Source organism: Leopardus geoffroyi, chromosome B4 (assembly GCF_018350155.1).
Source record: "Leopardus geoffroyi isolate Oge1 chromosome B4, O.geoffroyi_Oge1_pat1.0, whole genome shotgun sequence".
Lineage (NCBI taxonomy): Eukaryota > Metazoa > Chordata > Mammalia > Carnivora > Felidae > Leopardus > Leopardus geoffroyi.
The window spans coordinates 13,764,186-13,781,668 of NC_059341.1; the positions used below are offsets into that span (position 1 = coordinate 13,764,186).

General features: G+C 44.7%; 1 protein-coding gene across 15 annotated transcripts in view; it reads right to left on the bottom strand.

Annotated features, from left to right (window-relative positions):
* The window catches only part of DCLRE1C (DNA cross-link repair 1C), a 70,325-nt gene that overhangs the window by 28,118 nt on the left and 24,724 nt on the right, over positions 1 to 17,483 (bottom strand). For 4 of the 15 annotated variants that reach the window (XM_045464792.1, XM_045464793.1, XM_045464799.1 and 1 more), the window contains exons 2-4: positions 15,943 to 16,596; positions 6,102 to 6,186; positions 2,055 to 2,114 (exon numbers count right to left, since the gene is read on the bottom strand). In XM_045464792.1, the coding sequence (XP_045320748.1) occupies positions 2,055 to 2,114; positions 6,102 to 6,186; positions 15,943 to 16,154 (357 nt within the window). In that variant the 5' untranslated portion in view covers positions 16,155 to 16,596. Of the gene's footprint in view, positions 1 to 2,054; positions 2,115 to 6,101; positions 6,187 to 11,152; positions 11,230 to 11,977; positions 12,030 to 15,942; positions 16,597 to 17,483 lie in introns of those variants that run through there. The other 11 variants (XM_045464804.1, XM_045464794.1, XM_045464797.1 and 8 more) reach the window with 10 other exon arrangements.

The window sequence follows — 17,483 nt, forward strand, 5'->3', positions numbered from 1 at the left end:
GATTTTGGCTTCGACCATGATCTCATGGTTTGTGGGATCAAGCCCAGCATCCGGCTCTGTGCTGACCGTGTGGTGCCTGCTTGGGATTCTCTCTCTTCCTCCCTCTCTGCCCCTCCCCCACTCGCTCTCTATCTCTCTCAAAATAAATAAACTTAAAAAAAAAAAGTAATAAACTTCTATCTTCTTTTAAAAAAAGCCAGTGAGGGGTGCCTGGGTGGCTCAGTCGGTTAAGCAGCCGACTTTGGCTCAGGTCATGATCTTGTGGTCCGTGGGTTCGAGCCCCGCTGTAGGGCTCTGTGCTGACAGCTCGGACCTGGGGCCTGTTTTGGATTCTGTGTCTCCCTCTTTCTGACCCTCCCCCATTCATGCTCTGTCTCTCTCTGTCTCAAAAATAAATAAATGTTAAAAAAAAAAAAAGAGCCAGTGAATCGGATGGTATATGATATCGCAATAAATTGTATGGTATATTACATCTCAATAAAGCTATTACTAAACTAAAAAAAAAAAAAGGAAATAGAAAACACCTGATGTAGCCTGGCCCCTGGTCACCACTGTCCAGTGTACTGTCTGTCCTATTTGGGCAGAGCTCTGGACACACCGGCTCGCTATCAGAAGTCTACCATCATTCTCTCTGGTGGCCCCTTTAAAGCACGGTCCTGTGCTGAGTGCTGGAGACACAATACGCAAAGCCACAGCGCACAAGACGACCAGAGTGGGACGGCGAGACTCTGGTCAACGAGAGCTGCCTGCTGTCCCGTGCCCAGCTTTGAGAAAGCCTCTCACCCACAGGAGTGGCGAGGCAGTGAGGCAATTAGAGGAGTCTCGGAAAAGTGTCAGTCAACCGAGTTGTTAGGAACCTTCAGGCTTTCCTTCTTCCCTCCTTTCAGCCCGAGAAAGGAAACAAATCTTGGTGACTCCTAAGTCTCATAGAGTCGTCCCTCGGGCAACAATTCGAGGAGTACTACTTTCCAGGCCCCATCTCCTCCAGAGAGGAAATGTGAAAAGTCAGCCCCTGCCTGGTGGTAGTCACACAATAGACACTCTATAGAGTTCCACGTGTGAACAAAGCAGTTATACCCAGACCATGGAATGAATATTAATTAGAGTTGTCACAAAAGAGGAAAATACCTCCCAGCCCCAGGAATAATTTGAAGTAAAAAATAAATAAATAAAAGGGTGGTGTCTGGGTGGCCCAGTCAGTTAAGTGCCGACTCTTTTTTTTTTAATTGTTTTAATGTTTATTTATTTTTTGAGAGAGAGACAGAGAGCAAGTGGGGCAGGGTAGAAAGAGAGAGGCAGAGAGAGAATCCCAAGCAGGCTCTGCATTTTCAGCACAGAGCCCGATGCAGGGCTTGAACCCATGAATCTAGAGACAATGACCTGAGCTGAAACCATGAGTCAAACGCTTAACCAACTGAGCCACCCAGGCGCCCCAAAGCATTGACTCTTGATTTCAGCTCAGGTCATGATCTTGTAGTTTGTGGGACTGAGTACCGCGTTGGGCTCAGTGACAGAGTGGGTGCCTGCTTGGGATTCTGTCTCTCTCTCTGCCTCCCCCACATGCATGTCAATAAACAAATAAACAGTACATCCGCAGTCCTGCTTATTATTAAAACAATACATTCACAACACAAAAGTACCTGCTTCTAAATTTAAGGACAAAAAAATACATTAGATCCACCTGGACAGGGTCTCTTTCTTAAATAACAAAATGAGACAAAAAAAAAAAAAAAAATCAAACTATACACAAATTTGCTACAAAAGCATTAAGCACCATTTTATATCCTGAATATTATGATCAACTTAATAAACGTGACCATGACATCATGTAGAAATATCAACAGCTGGAGTCTTCACCATTAGCAGGTACTACTAGAAAGGAGCAAATCAGAAACAAGTCGTGTCCAAACCTTTGGATGGAGAAGATAAAAAGATCACAAATTTTTCCCCCTACAAACTCATTCAATTGCTGTAATGAACATTCAAAATCACAGAAGATAATCATTTTAGCACTCAATAATAATTCTTTTTAATTGTATTTAATATATACTTACCTCGCCTGATGCTTCATCGACTAACGATATCTGGGTAGGAGTTTCAATTTCAATTGATATCTATTAAAATAAGAGATCACACAGACATTATACTAAGTATTTTCACAGTGTTTCACGGCTTTTTGACATCTCAAACACAAAAACGGGATGAAGAGAAGTTCCTAAGCCTCTCTGCATAACAATTTCTGATTTATTTCACTATGCGAAACATTTTAACGGCTTGGAAACGACAGAGCTAAAGCACTGCCTTATGGCTCACAGGGCAACATGGATTCAATGCCTTATAAACTTAAATATCCTTTGATGCAGCAATTCTATTTCCATGAATTCAACTCTTCTCACTGTGCTGACAGCTCAGAGCCTGGAGCCTGCGTCTCTCCGTCTCCCTCTCTCTGCCTCTTCTCCACTCACTCTCTCTCTGTCTCTCAAAAATAAGTAAACATTGAAAATAAAAATTTTTAGAGAATTCAACTGTTCTCCCTGCACCTCCCCATCCCTAAACCCCTGTTCCCCACTCCCTATGAACTTGAGTCTTTGTAAAACATGTGGTCATGTGTTCTACATGCTTAGGTTTTGTGCTGCCGAACTCAGCCTGGGGCCAGCCCCAAGTCAGTCCATGAGGTATTGGCCTAATCCACAGAGCAGAGGGCTCCACGGTGCCCTTGCACAGTTTACTAGAACAGCAACTAGCATGAGAGGCATTCAGTAAGAAGCTGACAAATGAATTAATATAAATTTTCATAAAACTTACAGTGATGGGAGATTTGGATGTTAAGAATATACTTGCATTCTGGAATAAACACGCTGCATCCACAATGCACTATTGTCTACTACTGTTAGGTTCAGGTAGCTATTATCTTAGTTAGGATGCTCACATGGTCATATATCAAATGGCCTTTCTCCCCCATGCACTATCATTATCAGTTTTGCCGGCAAGGTGAGCAGCTTCTCTATAATATCCTATAAAAACTCAACTAGTATGGGGACTGACCGTCCTTTGAACATTTGGCAAAATGCACCTATAAAACCATCTGGACCTGGGGCTTTTTTGAAGAAGTGATCTTTGTAAGTTGTTTTAATTTCTTCAATGTTTATTCAAGTTCTCCACTTTTCTTGCCTCAATTTGGTATTTTCCTGCTTATCTAGATTTTTATCCACTTTGTCTAAACTATCATACTGTCATTAATTTTCAAAAACTGCATTACTGCTATTAATAGTTATTTCCCCTTTTATCATTCCATATTTGTATACGCATCTTCTTTTTTTAAATCAATCTTGGCGGAAATATCTCTCTATTCCTCTAAGGATGAGCGTTTACTTTTGTTAATCTTCCCTTTTATTTTCTGTGGTGGTTGTCAGTCTCTGTATCGCTAACTTGTCCTTTTATCTTTACTATTTCCTTCTTCCACATATCCCTACATTTGCTTTGTTGCTCCTTTTCCTTCGTATTGAGTTGAAGTCCTATTCCATTTAATTCTATTCTTTGTTTTCTCGGAAATGTACTTAACGCTATCAATTTCCCTTCAAGCACTAATTCAGCAGTGTTCCACACACTTTGATGTGTCGTGTTCTCGCTGTCCATCAGTTTGAAGTATTGGATGTTTTTCTTGACAATTTCCTCTTGAACCTAATGGTTGTTTATTGTATGCATTTAGTTCTCACGTGTGTGGGATGATTTCAGCTCTCCTTTTTATCTGTGACTCCCAGCATCACTGCATTGTGGTCAGAGCACAGATCACTAGGACTTCTTACTTCTTTTGGGACACAGGATGTGGTCAGTTGTTGTAAATGTTCCACGTACACCAAAGATCTTGTTTTCCCTTTGGGTGTGAAGCTGTGGATTGCTATTAGTTCCCATTCATCATGTCCTTCGAACCTTGTGTCTTCCTGCCTCCTTCACCTCCAGTCTCTCGGAGCGGCGTGGGAAGTGCTCCGGCTACAACAGTGGGGCCGCCTGGTCTTCCCCAGATTGGGAGGCAGCCCTTGTACCACATCAACTCAGCTGAGTGGGAACTGTCCTAGAAGTCCCTTCCATGTGCGCCTCCAGCTTGGGGCTGGCCCCAAGAAACCTCCGCGTGAGATCTGGAAGGCCAAAGAGAAGCAGCAACCATTTCTTCGTGCTCTGAAGCTGCCAGAAGTTCTACTCAGCTCATGCACGCTGAGGATCTGACGGCTCAACCCGCAGAAGCAGGGCAGGACCGCGGCAACCCCCGCCTTCGGCTGCATAGCCTCCGCTTCTTGGGGGGCCGGGGTCAGGAGTGTGCAACTCGGCGGCAATAGGGGCGGCTACACTACAGGGCTGGGAGGAGTGGAAGACAGACGGGGGTTCCAGTTTGTCTTTGTAGGTTCCAGCGTCTCTCCGCTCTTCATTGCTTGCTCAGCTCCCCTTCCCCACAGCTGGCAGGGGTGAACCACAACAACCCCAGGCTTAATACTCAGGCCAAGGTTACAGCCTTGCTGTTGTGTCCCCCTGCGGAGTGGGGACGGACCCCACCCTAGCTACCGTCAGAGGTGGAGGCTGAAGATGCCACGCCTGCACCAAGAGTGTGTGAACACACTTTTTGGGGAGAGGACGGCAGTGCCCCAGCTGGGAGGAAGTGGCTCTTGAGGCTGAGAGGGGATAGGAGTGAGTGGCCCTGCTTTTACTGGGGTTAGCGGGTGTGCCGGGGCTTGCGTGGTTTCAACTTCAGGTCAGCGCGGAGGGAGGGGCAGGCTTTCATCAGCCTGCGTGGGGCAGACGTGGAAAGAGGATGTGAGAGTTGAGAGCTGTCAACAGACAAACATCAAACAGACTCGCTGACATCTGTTCAGACCTCTCTGCGAGCTCTCACAATTATTTAAGGCTTAATCCATACAGTGAACCCTGGCTGCACTCCCCCTCTGCGGTTCTCTCTCTCAGATCGAGCCCTGGGTGATCAGTTATGACTTTATCCACTTTGAGGCTATTTTGTCAATTGCATGTAAGCTCACGTCTTCCTGGTCCATTGTTCCTTGGGACAGGAAATAATATCCCCTTGAAACTTAAGGTCTTTTTTTGCCTTCGATTCTATTTGGTATGATATACAAATTGCCACCCTGGCATTTTTAGTTTCTAATTGTTTAGCACATCTTTTCTTTTCTTTTTTTCCATTTCAACCTGCATTTATCTTTTTGGTTTATCTAAGTCTCTTGTAGACTAACACTGATGGATCTTGCTTATTTTTGTTAAACCAAACTGAGAAAACTGTATTTTGAGCAAGAATTGAAGACATATTTACAGTAATTACTGTTATAACAGAACTTTTCCTGTCATCTTCACATTTTCCACATACCATTGTTTTGCTTCCCCCTTTACTATCGACCTTCCATTGGACAGATCCAATTTACCCTGTCAGATTCAAAGTTGCCCGTCCTATTTTCACTCCAGTCATCGTCCCTTATGATAACCCACAAAATATGTTCATTTTTCCTAAACCATGCCATGACCTACATAAAAGGATTTATCAATTGCGTCAGTAAACATTTTATACTTTGAAGTATTAAAATACAACTCAGCAAGGGGTACCTGGTTGGTTCAGTCGGTTAGGCGTCTGACTTCAACTCACATCATGATCTAATGTCTTGTGAGTTCCAGCCCTGCATCAGGCTCTATGCTGACAGCTCAGAGCCTGGAACCTGCTTCGGATTCTGTGTCTCCTTCTCTCTCTGATCTTACCCCATTCGCACTCTGTCTCTCTCTCTCTCAAGAATAAATAAACATTAAAAAAAATTTTTTTAATAAATAAATAAAATACAACCTAGCAAGAGTTAATGAGACTAAACCAATAAAACTAAGACCCCAGATCAAACCATTCAGAGATAAGAAAAAGAAATCTGCAACAATAAAATGTCGACCTCTTCTAAACTGATGAATTACTAAGACTAAACATCAATATTGTAATAAATGCGGATAAATGTTGTGTAGGAGGAACTGCGCTGTGAATAATCCCAACATGTTGTTCAATCTACCTTGAAAAATATTTCCCACTTGAGAAAAGGAATTAGTGCCATTTGAAAAATGAAACTTACAATTCGTTTCTCCCAAAATCTGTACCTCGGGTTAGTTAACAACAACTCTTTAGTAACAGGTGAACAGTATAAACAAACCTTCAAGCTGAAAGGAAGAAATTTAGAAAAGCTGTTTCAGTACAATCCAAAAGAAACCATCTGCGTAACCAGAAAAACATTTCATCATATTATCAGTTATCTCCAATCATTCAGAAACTAAGCTGGCTTAAAAAGCATCAGAGCAGGGGCACCTGGGGGCTTTAGTTGGCTAAGCGTCCAACTCTTGATTTCGGCTCAGGTCATGATCCCACAGTTCCAAGAGTTCAAGCCCCACAATGGATTCTGTGCTGACAGCACAGACCCTGCTTGGGATTCTGTCTCCCTCTCTCTTTGCCCCTCCACTGCTTTCTCTCTCTCTCAAAAATAAACAAATAAACTTAAAAAAAAAAAAAGCATCAGAGTAATTCCCAACATCCCACCAACTGTGACTATCTCAGTCCCATCACAGCTGCAAAAGGGGCACCTGGCCAACTCAGTGGGCACAGCATGTGACTCGATCTCAGGGTTATAAGTTAGAGACCCATGTCTGGTGCAGAGAATATTTAAAAATAAAAATCTTAGGGGCACTTGGGTGGCTCAGTCGGTTAAGCATCCGACTTCGGCTCAGGTCATGATCTCACGGTCCGTGGGTTTGAGCCCCACATCGGGCTCTGTGCTGACAGTTCTTTTTTTTTTTTTTTTTTTCAATATATGAAATTTATTGTCAAATTGGTTTCCATACAACACCCAGTGCTCATCCCAAAAGGTGCCCTCCTCAATACCCATCACCCACCCCCCCTCCTTCCCACCCCCCATCAACCCTCAGTTTGTTCTCAGTTTTCTTTTCTTTTTTTTTTTTTTTTAATTTTTTTTTTCAACGTTTATTTATTTTTAGGACAGAGAGAGACAGAGCATGAACGGGGGAGGGGCAGAGAGAGAGGGAGACACAGAGTCGGAAACAGGCTCCAGGCTCTGAGCCATCGGCCCAGAGCCCGACGCAGGGCTCGAACTCACAGACCGCGAGATCGTGACCTGGCTGAAGTCGGACGCTTAACCGACTGCGCCACCCAGGCGCCCCTGTTCTCAGTTTTTAAGAGTCTCTTATGCTTTGGCTCTCTTCCACTCTAACCTCTTTTTTTTTTTTTCCTTCCCCTCCCCCATGGGTTTCTGTTAAGTTTCTCAGGATCCACATAAGAGTGAAACCATATGGTATCTGTCTTTCTCTGTATGGCTTATTTCACTTAGCATAACGCTCTCCAGTCTCTCCAGTTCTATCCACGTTGCTACAAAGGGCCATATTTCATTCTTTCTCATTGCCACGTAGTACTCCATTGTGTATATAAACCACAATTTCTTTATCCATTCATCAGTTGATGGACATTTAGGCTCTTTCCATAATTTGGCTATTGTTGAGAGTGCTGCTATAAACATTGGGGTACAGGTGCCCCTATGCATCAGTACTCCTGTATCCCTTGGATAAATTCCTAGCAGTGCTATTGCTGGGTCATAGGGTAGGTCTATTTTTAATTTTTTGAGGAACCTCCACGCTGTTTTCCAGAGTGGCTGCACCAATTTGCATTCCCACCAACAGTGCAAGAGGGTTCCCGTTTCTCCACATCCTCGCCAGCATCTATAGTCTCCTGATTTGTTCATTTTGGCCACTCTGACTGGCGTGAGGTGATACCTGAGTGTGGTTTTGATTTGTATTTCCCTGATGAGGAGCGATGCTGAACATCTTTTCAAGTGCCTGTTGGCCATCCGGATGTCTTCTTTAGAGAAGTGTCTATTCATGTTTTCTGCCCATTTCTTCACTGGGTTATTTGTTTTTCGGGTGTGGAGTTTGGTGAGCTCTTTATAGATTTTGGATACTAGCCCTTTGTCCGACATGTGTGCTGAAAGTTCTGAGCCTGCTTCAGATTCTGAGTCTTGCTCTCTCTCTGCCCCTCCCCCACTCGTGCTGTCTCTCTCCTTCCCTCTCTCAAAAATAAACAAACATTAAAAACAATTTTTTTTTAAATAACAAAATAAGGGGGACCTGGGTGGCTCAGTCTGTTAAGCATCCGACTTCAGCTTAGATCATGATCTCACAGTCTGTGGGTTCGAGCCTCATGTCGGGCTCTGTACTGACAGCTCAGAGCCTGGAGCCTGCTTTGGATTCTGCATCTCCCTCTCTCTCTGCTCTTCCCCCACTTACATGCTGTCTCTATCTCTAAAATAAACATTAATAAATAAATAGAATAATAATAAAATAAAATAAAAAGCTTTAAAAGAAAAAGTGCACGGACTTCAAGCTGTATTACAAAGCTGTAATCATCAAGACAGTATGGTACTGGCACAAGAACAGACACTCAGATCAATGGAACAGAATAGAGAACCCAGACATGGACCCACATACATATGGCCAACTAATCTTTGACAAAGCAGGAATGAATATCCAGTGGAATAAAGACAGTCTCTTCAGCAAGTGGTGCTGGGAAAACTGGACAGCGACTTGCAGAATAATGAATCTGGACCACTTTCTTACACCATACACAAAAATACACTCAAAATTGGAAGAAAGACCTCAATGTAAGACAAGAAGCCATCAAAATCCTCAAGAAGAAAGCAGGCAAAAACCTCTTTGACCTTGGCCACCGCAACTTGACTCAACACATCTCCAGAGGCAAGGAAAACAAAAGTAAAAATGAACTATTGGGACCTCAACAAAATAAAAAGCTTCTGCACAGCAAAGGAAACAATCAGCAAAACTAAAAGGCAACTGACAGAATGGGAGAAGATATTTGCAAATGAATTATCAGATAAAGGATTAGTATCCAAAATCTATAAAGAACTTATCAAACTCAACACCCCAGAAACAAATAATCCAGTGAAGAAATGGGCAAAAGACATGAATAGACATTTCTCCAAAGAAGACATCCAGATGGCCAACTGACGCATGAAAAAATGCTCCACAGCACTCATCATCAGGGAAATACAAATCAAAACCACAATGAGATACCACCTCACACCCGTCAGAATGGCTAACATTCACAACTCAGGCAACAACAGAGGTTGGCGAGGATGCGGAGAAAGAGGATCTCTTTTGCCCTGCTGGTGGGAATGCAAGCTGGTGCAGCCACTCTGGAAAACAGTATGGAGGTTCCTCAAAAAATTAAAAATAGAACTACCCTACAACCCAGCAATTGCACTACTAGGTATTTATCCAAGGGATACAGGGATGCTGTTTCGAAGGGGCACACACACCCCCATGTTTATAGCAGCACTATCAACAATAGCCAAAGTATGGAAAGAGCCCAAATGTCCATCCAGGGATGAATGGATAAAGAAAATGTGGTATATATATACAATGGAGTATTACTCGGCAATCAAAAAGAAGGAAATCTTCCATTTGCAACTACATGGATGGAACTGGAGGGTATTATGCTAAGCGAAATTAGTCAGTCAGAGAAAGACAAATATCATATGACTTCACTCATATGAGGACTTTAAGACACAGAACAGATGAACACAAGCGAAAGGAAGCAAAAATAACATAAAAACAGGGAGGGGGACAAAACATAATAGACTCTTAAATATGGAGAACAAACAGGGTTACTGGAGGGGTTGTTGCAGGGGGGATGGGCTAAATGAGTAGGGGCATTAAGGAATCTACTCCTGAAATCATTGTTGCACTATATGCTGATTAACTTGGATGTAAGTTAAAAAAATAAAGTAAAAATAATAAAATAAAGTAAAATAAAATAAAACAAATGTGCATGGCCAAAGAATAAATCAAAAGACTATTCTTTTAAATTTTAATAAACATGAAGCATTTTAATGACACAAATGCACGAGAACTAAGATCCTTAACCCAGCATGCAAACACAAAGTAAATTAATTATGCATGCATTATGTATTTACTAAGTGAAATTCCTCCCAATTACCAAATGTACCAGTAGTCATCCCTAAATTAAACTATTTCAGAAGTTTAAAAAAAAAAAAGTGCAAAGGGACAACAGGGAAGCAGCAAATGAGAAACTACGGTGCCCTCCGACCTCTTCAAAAGCCGTTCCCCATCACTCTTCGGTGAAAGGTACATGATTAGATATGTCCGGCAAGATCCCATCAAATGAAGCTACCTCTCAAGAATGGAAATGGCTGTGGGGAACAGAAGGCTTCTTTGTTTAACTTCATATAAGCCTGTTTCTTAGTGAGCAAAAATCAATTTCATAATAAACTTTAAAAATTCGAAAGCAAAGCTCAGAGGTGAAAAATATAGTCTGCGGTAGACCATATTTTCCAAAGATGGCCACACTAATACATATCTCAACCGTACATGGTCTTTTTTCCAAAATGGAAATCCCTCCACTGACAGGAGGGGTCTGTTTTAACCTCCCCTTCAACCTGCCTTTGTAACCGACAGAACGTGATGAAGGTTGCACGGACGTTGGAGGCTACGTCTTCTGGGCAACGTGGCTACCTGCTAACTTTCCCTGGGCACATACACTTTTTAAGCCCCGAGTCTCTCTTTAAGAAGTTCAGCTATCTTGAAACCACCATGCTGAAGATGTTTGCTAGTGACAGAGATGCCCAAAAGCCCCAGCTGCCTGGTTCTTCTCAGCCTGGGTGTCAGACATTGAATGAACAAGCCTCCGGATAATGGCAGCCCCCATAGGACACCCTGCCAGGCAGAAACCAGCAACCCCCACTGCGCTCCGTCAGAGTTCCAGACCCACAGAATATATGATTAGTTGTTTGGGGTAATTCATTACGCAGCAATAGATAGTTAAGACACGGTCCATAAAATCAGGCAGATCTGGTTGAAATCCGGGTCCTGCCACTTACTGGCTGCATGACCTTGGGCAACTAATTTAATAATTTAATAGTCGTCACTATTATATCCGCAGCACCCAGTACAGTGCCTGACTCATCACAGGCACTCAAAGAAACTGCTGGACTAATAAATTCCCAGTGCCTGGAATCAACACACATTAGCTATCATTCTCAAGAAGGCAGACTACAGATACCAGTTCACAGAGAAGACTGACACCCACCGGTTCCGAAGTTAACAAGTCAACGAGGCCTTTTCCAATACCTATCTTGAGATTTGTTATTGACATTTAGGCAATGCCTACAGGAAAATAATGTGGTAGTTTAGCTTTAAAATCCAAAAACAAGTGATTTTCTTCACAAGAGAACAACTAGTTATACACACAAGTGTACACACAGTCGGAGAAATAAAAATGAACACACTATTGCTGCACACCCAATAGCATGAGGAATCCCACAAGTGTCATGTTAAGTGAAAGAAAACAAATGGAGGAGGAAATGATTCTATTTCCGCAAAGGTCAAAAACAGCCAAAGCTAAGCCCTGATGACAAAAAGACTACAGGTTGTCTCTGGGAAAGGAGGACTGACTGGGAGGAGGGACGGAGCTCTGTTCTGGGACACTGGTCCTGTTCTATTTCTTGACCCGAGTGGAAGCTTCACAAGTGTGTTCATCTGTAAAAGTTCATCAGATTGTACCCTTATGGTGTAAGTACTTTTCTGCGTGGGAAGCTATAGCTCAATTAAGATGTTTACTTTAAAAAACACATACGGGGCATCTGGATAGCTCAGTCCGTTAAGTGTCCAACTCTTGGCCTCAGCTCAGGTCAATAACTCTCGGTTTGTAAGTTCGAGCCCCACACCGGGCTGTACTGCTGCCAGCAAGGAGCCTGCTTGGGATCCTCTCTCCCCCTCTCTGTCTCTGCCCCTCCCCTGCACACCCATGCTCTCTCTCTCTCTCCCTCAAAATAAGGAAATAAATTTTAAAACACACACACAAACACACACACACACACACACACACACACACACACGTAGCAAAATAAATTACCTGCACTCCAACCTTCTTTTCAAGGTAGGGGCTCTTAATCCTTTCATGTGATCTAAAAACAAAAAAAATAAAAAATCATAAGCACATTTTTTTGAGAGGATTCCTTAGACCAAGCAAACAGTTGGCTGCTCTCTTTAAGTTCCTTTTACGAGAAGATACACGAGAGGTCCACTTTTATAAGAGAACGGATTCAGATCCATGTGGGCCATTGGCTCTTTCTTCTGCAGCTGAAGAGGGCATCTGAAAACAGGCCAGGAACCACTAAAAGCTGAGCATCTCTGGCCACCATGTAAATGGAGAATGATCCCCTGCATCTTAGGACTAAGTCTAAATCACTCCAAGTAGCCACAGAAGAATGAGTGACCAGCCTCTCACTTCAGAACTGCTTCCAAACTTGACATTCTTCTTTCATTTCAATCCAGTCATCCTTCGGGCCACATTATCTGTGACCCATTCCATTCTGGTCACTTAAGTTAGTCTGTCTGGAAATTCGAACTTGCTTCCACAGATTCCTCCAGGAACTCTTCCAGGCTTAGGCCAGCATCAGAAGAGTTCCATTCCCTTCTCAGGGGTGTCTGGGTGGCTCAGTCAGTTAAGCGTCTGACTCTTGATTTCCCACAGTCATGACATCGAGCCCCACGTTGGGCTCTGCGCTGAGCATGGAGTCTGCATGGGATTCTCTCTCTCGCCCTCTCTCTCTACCCGCCTCAACTCACCCTCTCATTCTTTCCCAAAATAAATAAATAAACTTTTAAAAAGGGAGGAAAAAAGAAGAATTGCATTCTCTTCCTAGCCTGCTGTGACTACTGGGCCGAAAGGTGGTGTATTTCCATTCACACGGGCCTGCTCCACAGCTGTCCAAATGAACAGATAGACGGCCTTTAAAGAAAGATAACATTTAAACCAAACAGTACATTAAACATACAGTGCATTCTAATGCATTCTGAATCTTCAGCATGGGAAGGATTGCTAGATAGCAATGATGACACCTTCTCAATTTAGTTAATCAAACCAATCCCAATTATTCTAATTACCACCACGCACACACACACACCCACCCATCAAATTACATGAACTCCAGAGAAAACAAGGCAGTCACCACACCCCACGTGGCAGACCTTGACAGGACATGTGCCTGCACAGGACGGTTCACCTGCCCCCTCGGAGGGTGAACGTCCTCAGATCACTCCTGGCCCCAGGCTTTTAGGGCCTATGGGGGCGTCCCAGGGCAGGACTTGCCGTTGGGATTTCCCAAGAATTTGTGCCATGGCAAAAAGAGGCTGAATCGGGGCTCAGCTCCTTACTCCTCAACTAAATCAGCAGGCAGCACTCTATAGCTGTGCTCTATAGAGGGGGTTTTGTGTGACCTGTCATGCATTTCTGCCCAGAACCACACATACACAATCGTGGGGGGCTTAGTTGGCTTGTGCTCTGCATCTGGCCTAGGGATCAGAACTGGCCTTTCTGTTCCTGATGCCAAGATGGATTAACTTGCCTCACCTCCTTGAGGCAGACCAGATCCATCTGGAATAGGTCAGGGAGGACGGAGAAATATGCAGACGCCCAGGCTCCTGAGGTTGTGAGATACAATAAGAGAAACAGAAAAACCAGCTCACTCAGGACTGCACTAGGCAAACCTCAGGACTAAGCGGAGATCACACACGGGTGGCGTATGTACTGCCCTGGCGGGAAAGCTAGTTGGAAGCCTCACCAGAGTGGAGAACGCTCCACCCAAGAACCTCAACTGGGACTCCAACGAGGCTGTTCACCGAGGGCCTTCCCCAGGCAGAAGGTTGGATTTTGTGAGTACCCGATTTGATGTCTTAACTCTCCTCTGTTCTTCTCTATCCTTCTCTCCCTTTTATGTTTACTATAAGTGTTTAATTCCATACATTCCTTTTGCTTATAAAAAGCTTTGCTCCAAGAACCAGAAAGTGCGGCTACCGTGAATGACTATTATTCAAAACAAGCTGTTTTAATCAAGATGGCCGAGGACCACTCCAGCCCCCTTCCTAACTGGCAGCCTAGAGAACTGGGCCAGTTTACTTTGTGCTAGGCCTGCACCCAGGGTCTCCTCTCCCCTTTTCCTGGACCAGATTAAGTCATCGCAAATTGTTCCCTAGAGGGGTCTTCTCCCACCCTGGCCCACTATTTCAGGCCATGGGTCCCCTCTTGTCCTCCGCACCTTCCTGAGGCTTAGTAAAGCCCACCCTGAGCACAGCACTGGATGCCTGGTGGTCCACAAACAGGCATCGAGTGGTCCACGGGATCTGATGTTGTATCAAAATGGGATGTTAATGTATCTATGTGATTTTTTTCTTCCAAAATCCATAGTGTTTGTCAGATATTCTGTATTAGTCTGCTCAGATTGACACAACAAAATACCATAGACAAGGCGGCTTAAAGCACAGAAACTTCCTACAGCTCTGGAGGCTCAATTCCAAGGTTGGTTTCTGGGGAGACACTCCTCCTGGCTTGCCACCTTCTTGCTGTGTGCTCCCACAACCTTTCCTCGTGTGAGTGTGTGTGTGTGTGTGTGTGTGTGTAGAAAGAGAGAAACCTCTCTTCCTCTTTTTATAAGGCCATCAATCTTAACAAATTAGGACCCCGCCCTTACAACCTCATTTCACTTGCATTGTCCCCTAAAAGACCCATCGCCAAATATAGTCACTTGGGGGTTTAGGGCTTCAACATATGAAACTGGGGAGGGGGGGGGGGACGCACAATTCAGTCCACAGCACATCCAAAGAAATCTATGTCTCAGAAAGGTTAGAAGACCACCAGTAAGCAACATGGGAAATTTCTGAAAGCAGAAGTTCTTGCCCTTGATGAGTTTAACGTTCTGATTGAGTAAAAAGACACACATATGATTAGAGAACAGGAAAAGTTATTATAAACTGCTCAATAATAAAAAGTCAGTTTCTTGTTTAACATACAAACGAATGATCGAATGAATGATCGTGACTTCAGATTCCTTTAGATGGATTCTTTCTTCAAACTCACTATTCGTAACATAAAGGGCAAGCCCCTAAGCCACACTTCAATCATGGTTATCAGGGTAAAACAGAGGTACCACCACCCAGCAGTCGATTCACAACGAGAAACAAACCAAAAACAAAAGCATTACTCTGGAGAATAAGCAGAAAGACCCTCAAAGAGGCTCACAGTGCTATTTTGCAAAGGGAGAGAGCAAGTCCAGATTCTCCTCATTAATGTGATAATTGGTAGGTTCGAGCAAGAAAGCTGAGGCATTTCCCCACAACACTAACTTCAGCACACGAGATGTTAAAAATGGACAATGGTTGTGAAATTAGTGCTACTCCAGCTCTGGAGATTGGCCCGGATGTTTTAGAGACACCCCGCCTCTCCTGAAGCATCTAATCTCCAGGCTGTATCATTAGGGGTGACACTGAGGCTTAATCCCTAACTGTGTGCAACTGTGCAATTTTCGTATTCTGGTTGCCTCGCCTTACACGAATCCTTTATACTGGATGTGGCGAGAACATCTAAAAGGAGGGGCCGCTTGCACTTTGTAGAGCTCACAGACAGGATGTTTGTGAGTGAATGCACCTGCCTGATGGTAAGTGTTTGCGGGGTAAGGCGGAATTTCATCTGAAACTTGTCTTCTTTATAACACGGTAGCGAAGATGTGGAGGAAGAAGTGAGTAATCCTCGCTGACCTCTGACTATGAGCTGCTAGGAGAACTACCACGAGAACCTAAGAGTTATGCCCGGTCAAACTGGCCCGGGTCAAGGCGCAACCCGTTGTACAGATGAGGAAATAAAGCCTCAGAGAAGTTGAAGGGCCAGGCTGGGACAAGGTGCACTTGCTAGTCTCGGCCCTGGCCTCCCGAAGCCTGCACTCCCTGGCTGGAGCCCCCACCCGCTCCGGGCGGCTTCTCCACGGGGCCCCGACCCTGGCAGCCCGCGTCCCCGGGGACGGGCGGCGAGCCACGCTCTCTCACCCTTGTGGCAGTGAGACAGGAAGTAGGCGCGGGCCTTCAGGTTCTCCCTGTCGAAGCGGTCTATGGAGATGGTTGGGTACTCGGCCATCTGTCCCTGGAAGCAACTCATAGCGCCCGCGAAGCCAGCGGAACCGGCCCCGACTCAGCCTGCGGAAACTGAGGTCTTCCCGGGCCGCGCCGCCACTTCCGGGAACCTGCCGCCGCCAAGCCATTGGCCGGCCGGGCGCAACCACGTCCAATCAGAGGAGCCGTGTGGTGGTAGGGGCGGTTCCGAAGGGCCTCAGGGGAGAGTCTGCGGCCAGCGACCCATGGAGTTAAATATCGGAGCTGCCCGACGCTGGGCTGGGACAACTGCAGTGCCTAGGGCTGGGGCGGCCGGCTAGGATCTAGGGTGCGGCGCGAAGAGGGTGGCGCTGCCGGGAACTTTGACTCAACACGGGTGACTTTCTGGTGCAGAGTGCCCGTTGTCTGTGCAGGAACGATAGCGCGAAGGGAAAGTGACCACCCGTAGCAGGTGCTCCACCCAAGGAGGCAAAGACACGAAGGGGGGTGTAAAGCTTCTCTTTGAAATCCGACTGCGTTCCACCCCCAGCTTGTCTGAGAGCCTGAAAGCCGAGCTCAGTTCCTTCTTTCCGTCATCTTCCCAGTTTCTACCTTGGGGGATAACGAGAATTGTATGAGGAAAAAATTGTATGTGACTCATGGTAGATTCAATAACTGTTAGTTCCCGCTTCCATTTATAATCTACAAACTGAGTGAGTGAACGATCCCTGATGATCACAACTCAGATGCGTGATCTTAGGGTAGGTAAGTAAAGATCCCAAGGATAGCTTATGGGTTGGCCTTCTGCTCTCCTTCCCCCCCCCAAGCCCCGCACCCCCGCCACCAGCCCACCACCCTTTTGAATTACATTTTTAGAAGTTCGAAGGATACATAAACAAAAAAGAAGTGGTGGGTGAAAAGGGATAGGTCTTAAGGGGGGAAAGTTCTGGGATTTTTTAACCACCAAAACAACTTTATGAAAAGGTTTGTTAAAACATTAAGAATCACCGAATGGCGAATGGGCCATTTATCGGGCCCCTTCCTAGCAAATCTGCTTTAAACACCTTGATATTAATACAAACAAACACCTTGAACACTCTTGAGGTCTTGCTTGGTGCATACCATCGTTATAAGCCTTGCAGTGTTTATTTACATCGACGACTAAGACGTGCCTTCAGGTACGTTTTCAACCCATTTGGAGACAACACCTTTGCAAAATATGGTAAACAAATGCTTCCACAGACACACAAAGTAATATGGGGGAAAACCCAAGGATAATGAATTTTAAGCAGTGGAATCAGGAATCAGAATGCCAACCTCAGAGAATATCAGCATTTCCCTGCACCCTGGTCCTCAAAGTTCTATTCCAATTCTCATAAGAGGAAGAAAAAGAAGGGGAGGAAGAGAAAGAAGGGTGAGTGGGAATGGTATGACATCAGAATCACTCATTTGAGTAAAGCATTCTGCTAGTAAGCTGTTGCCAACACCTTTGATTTGGT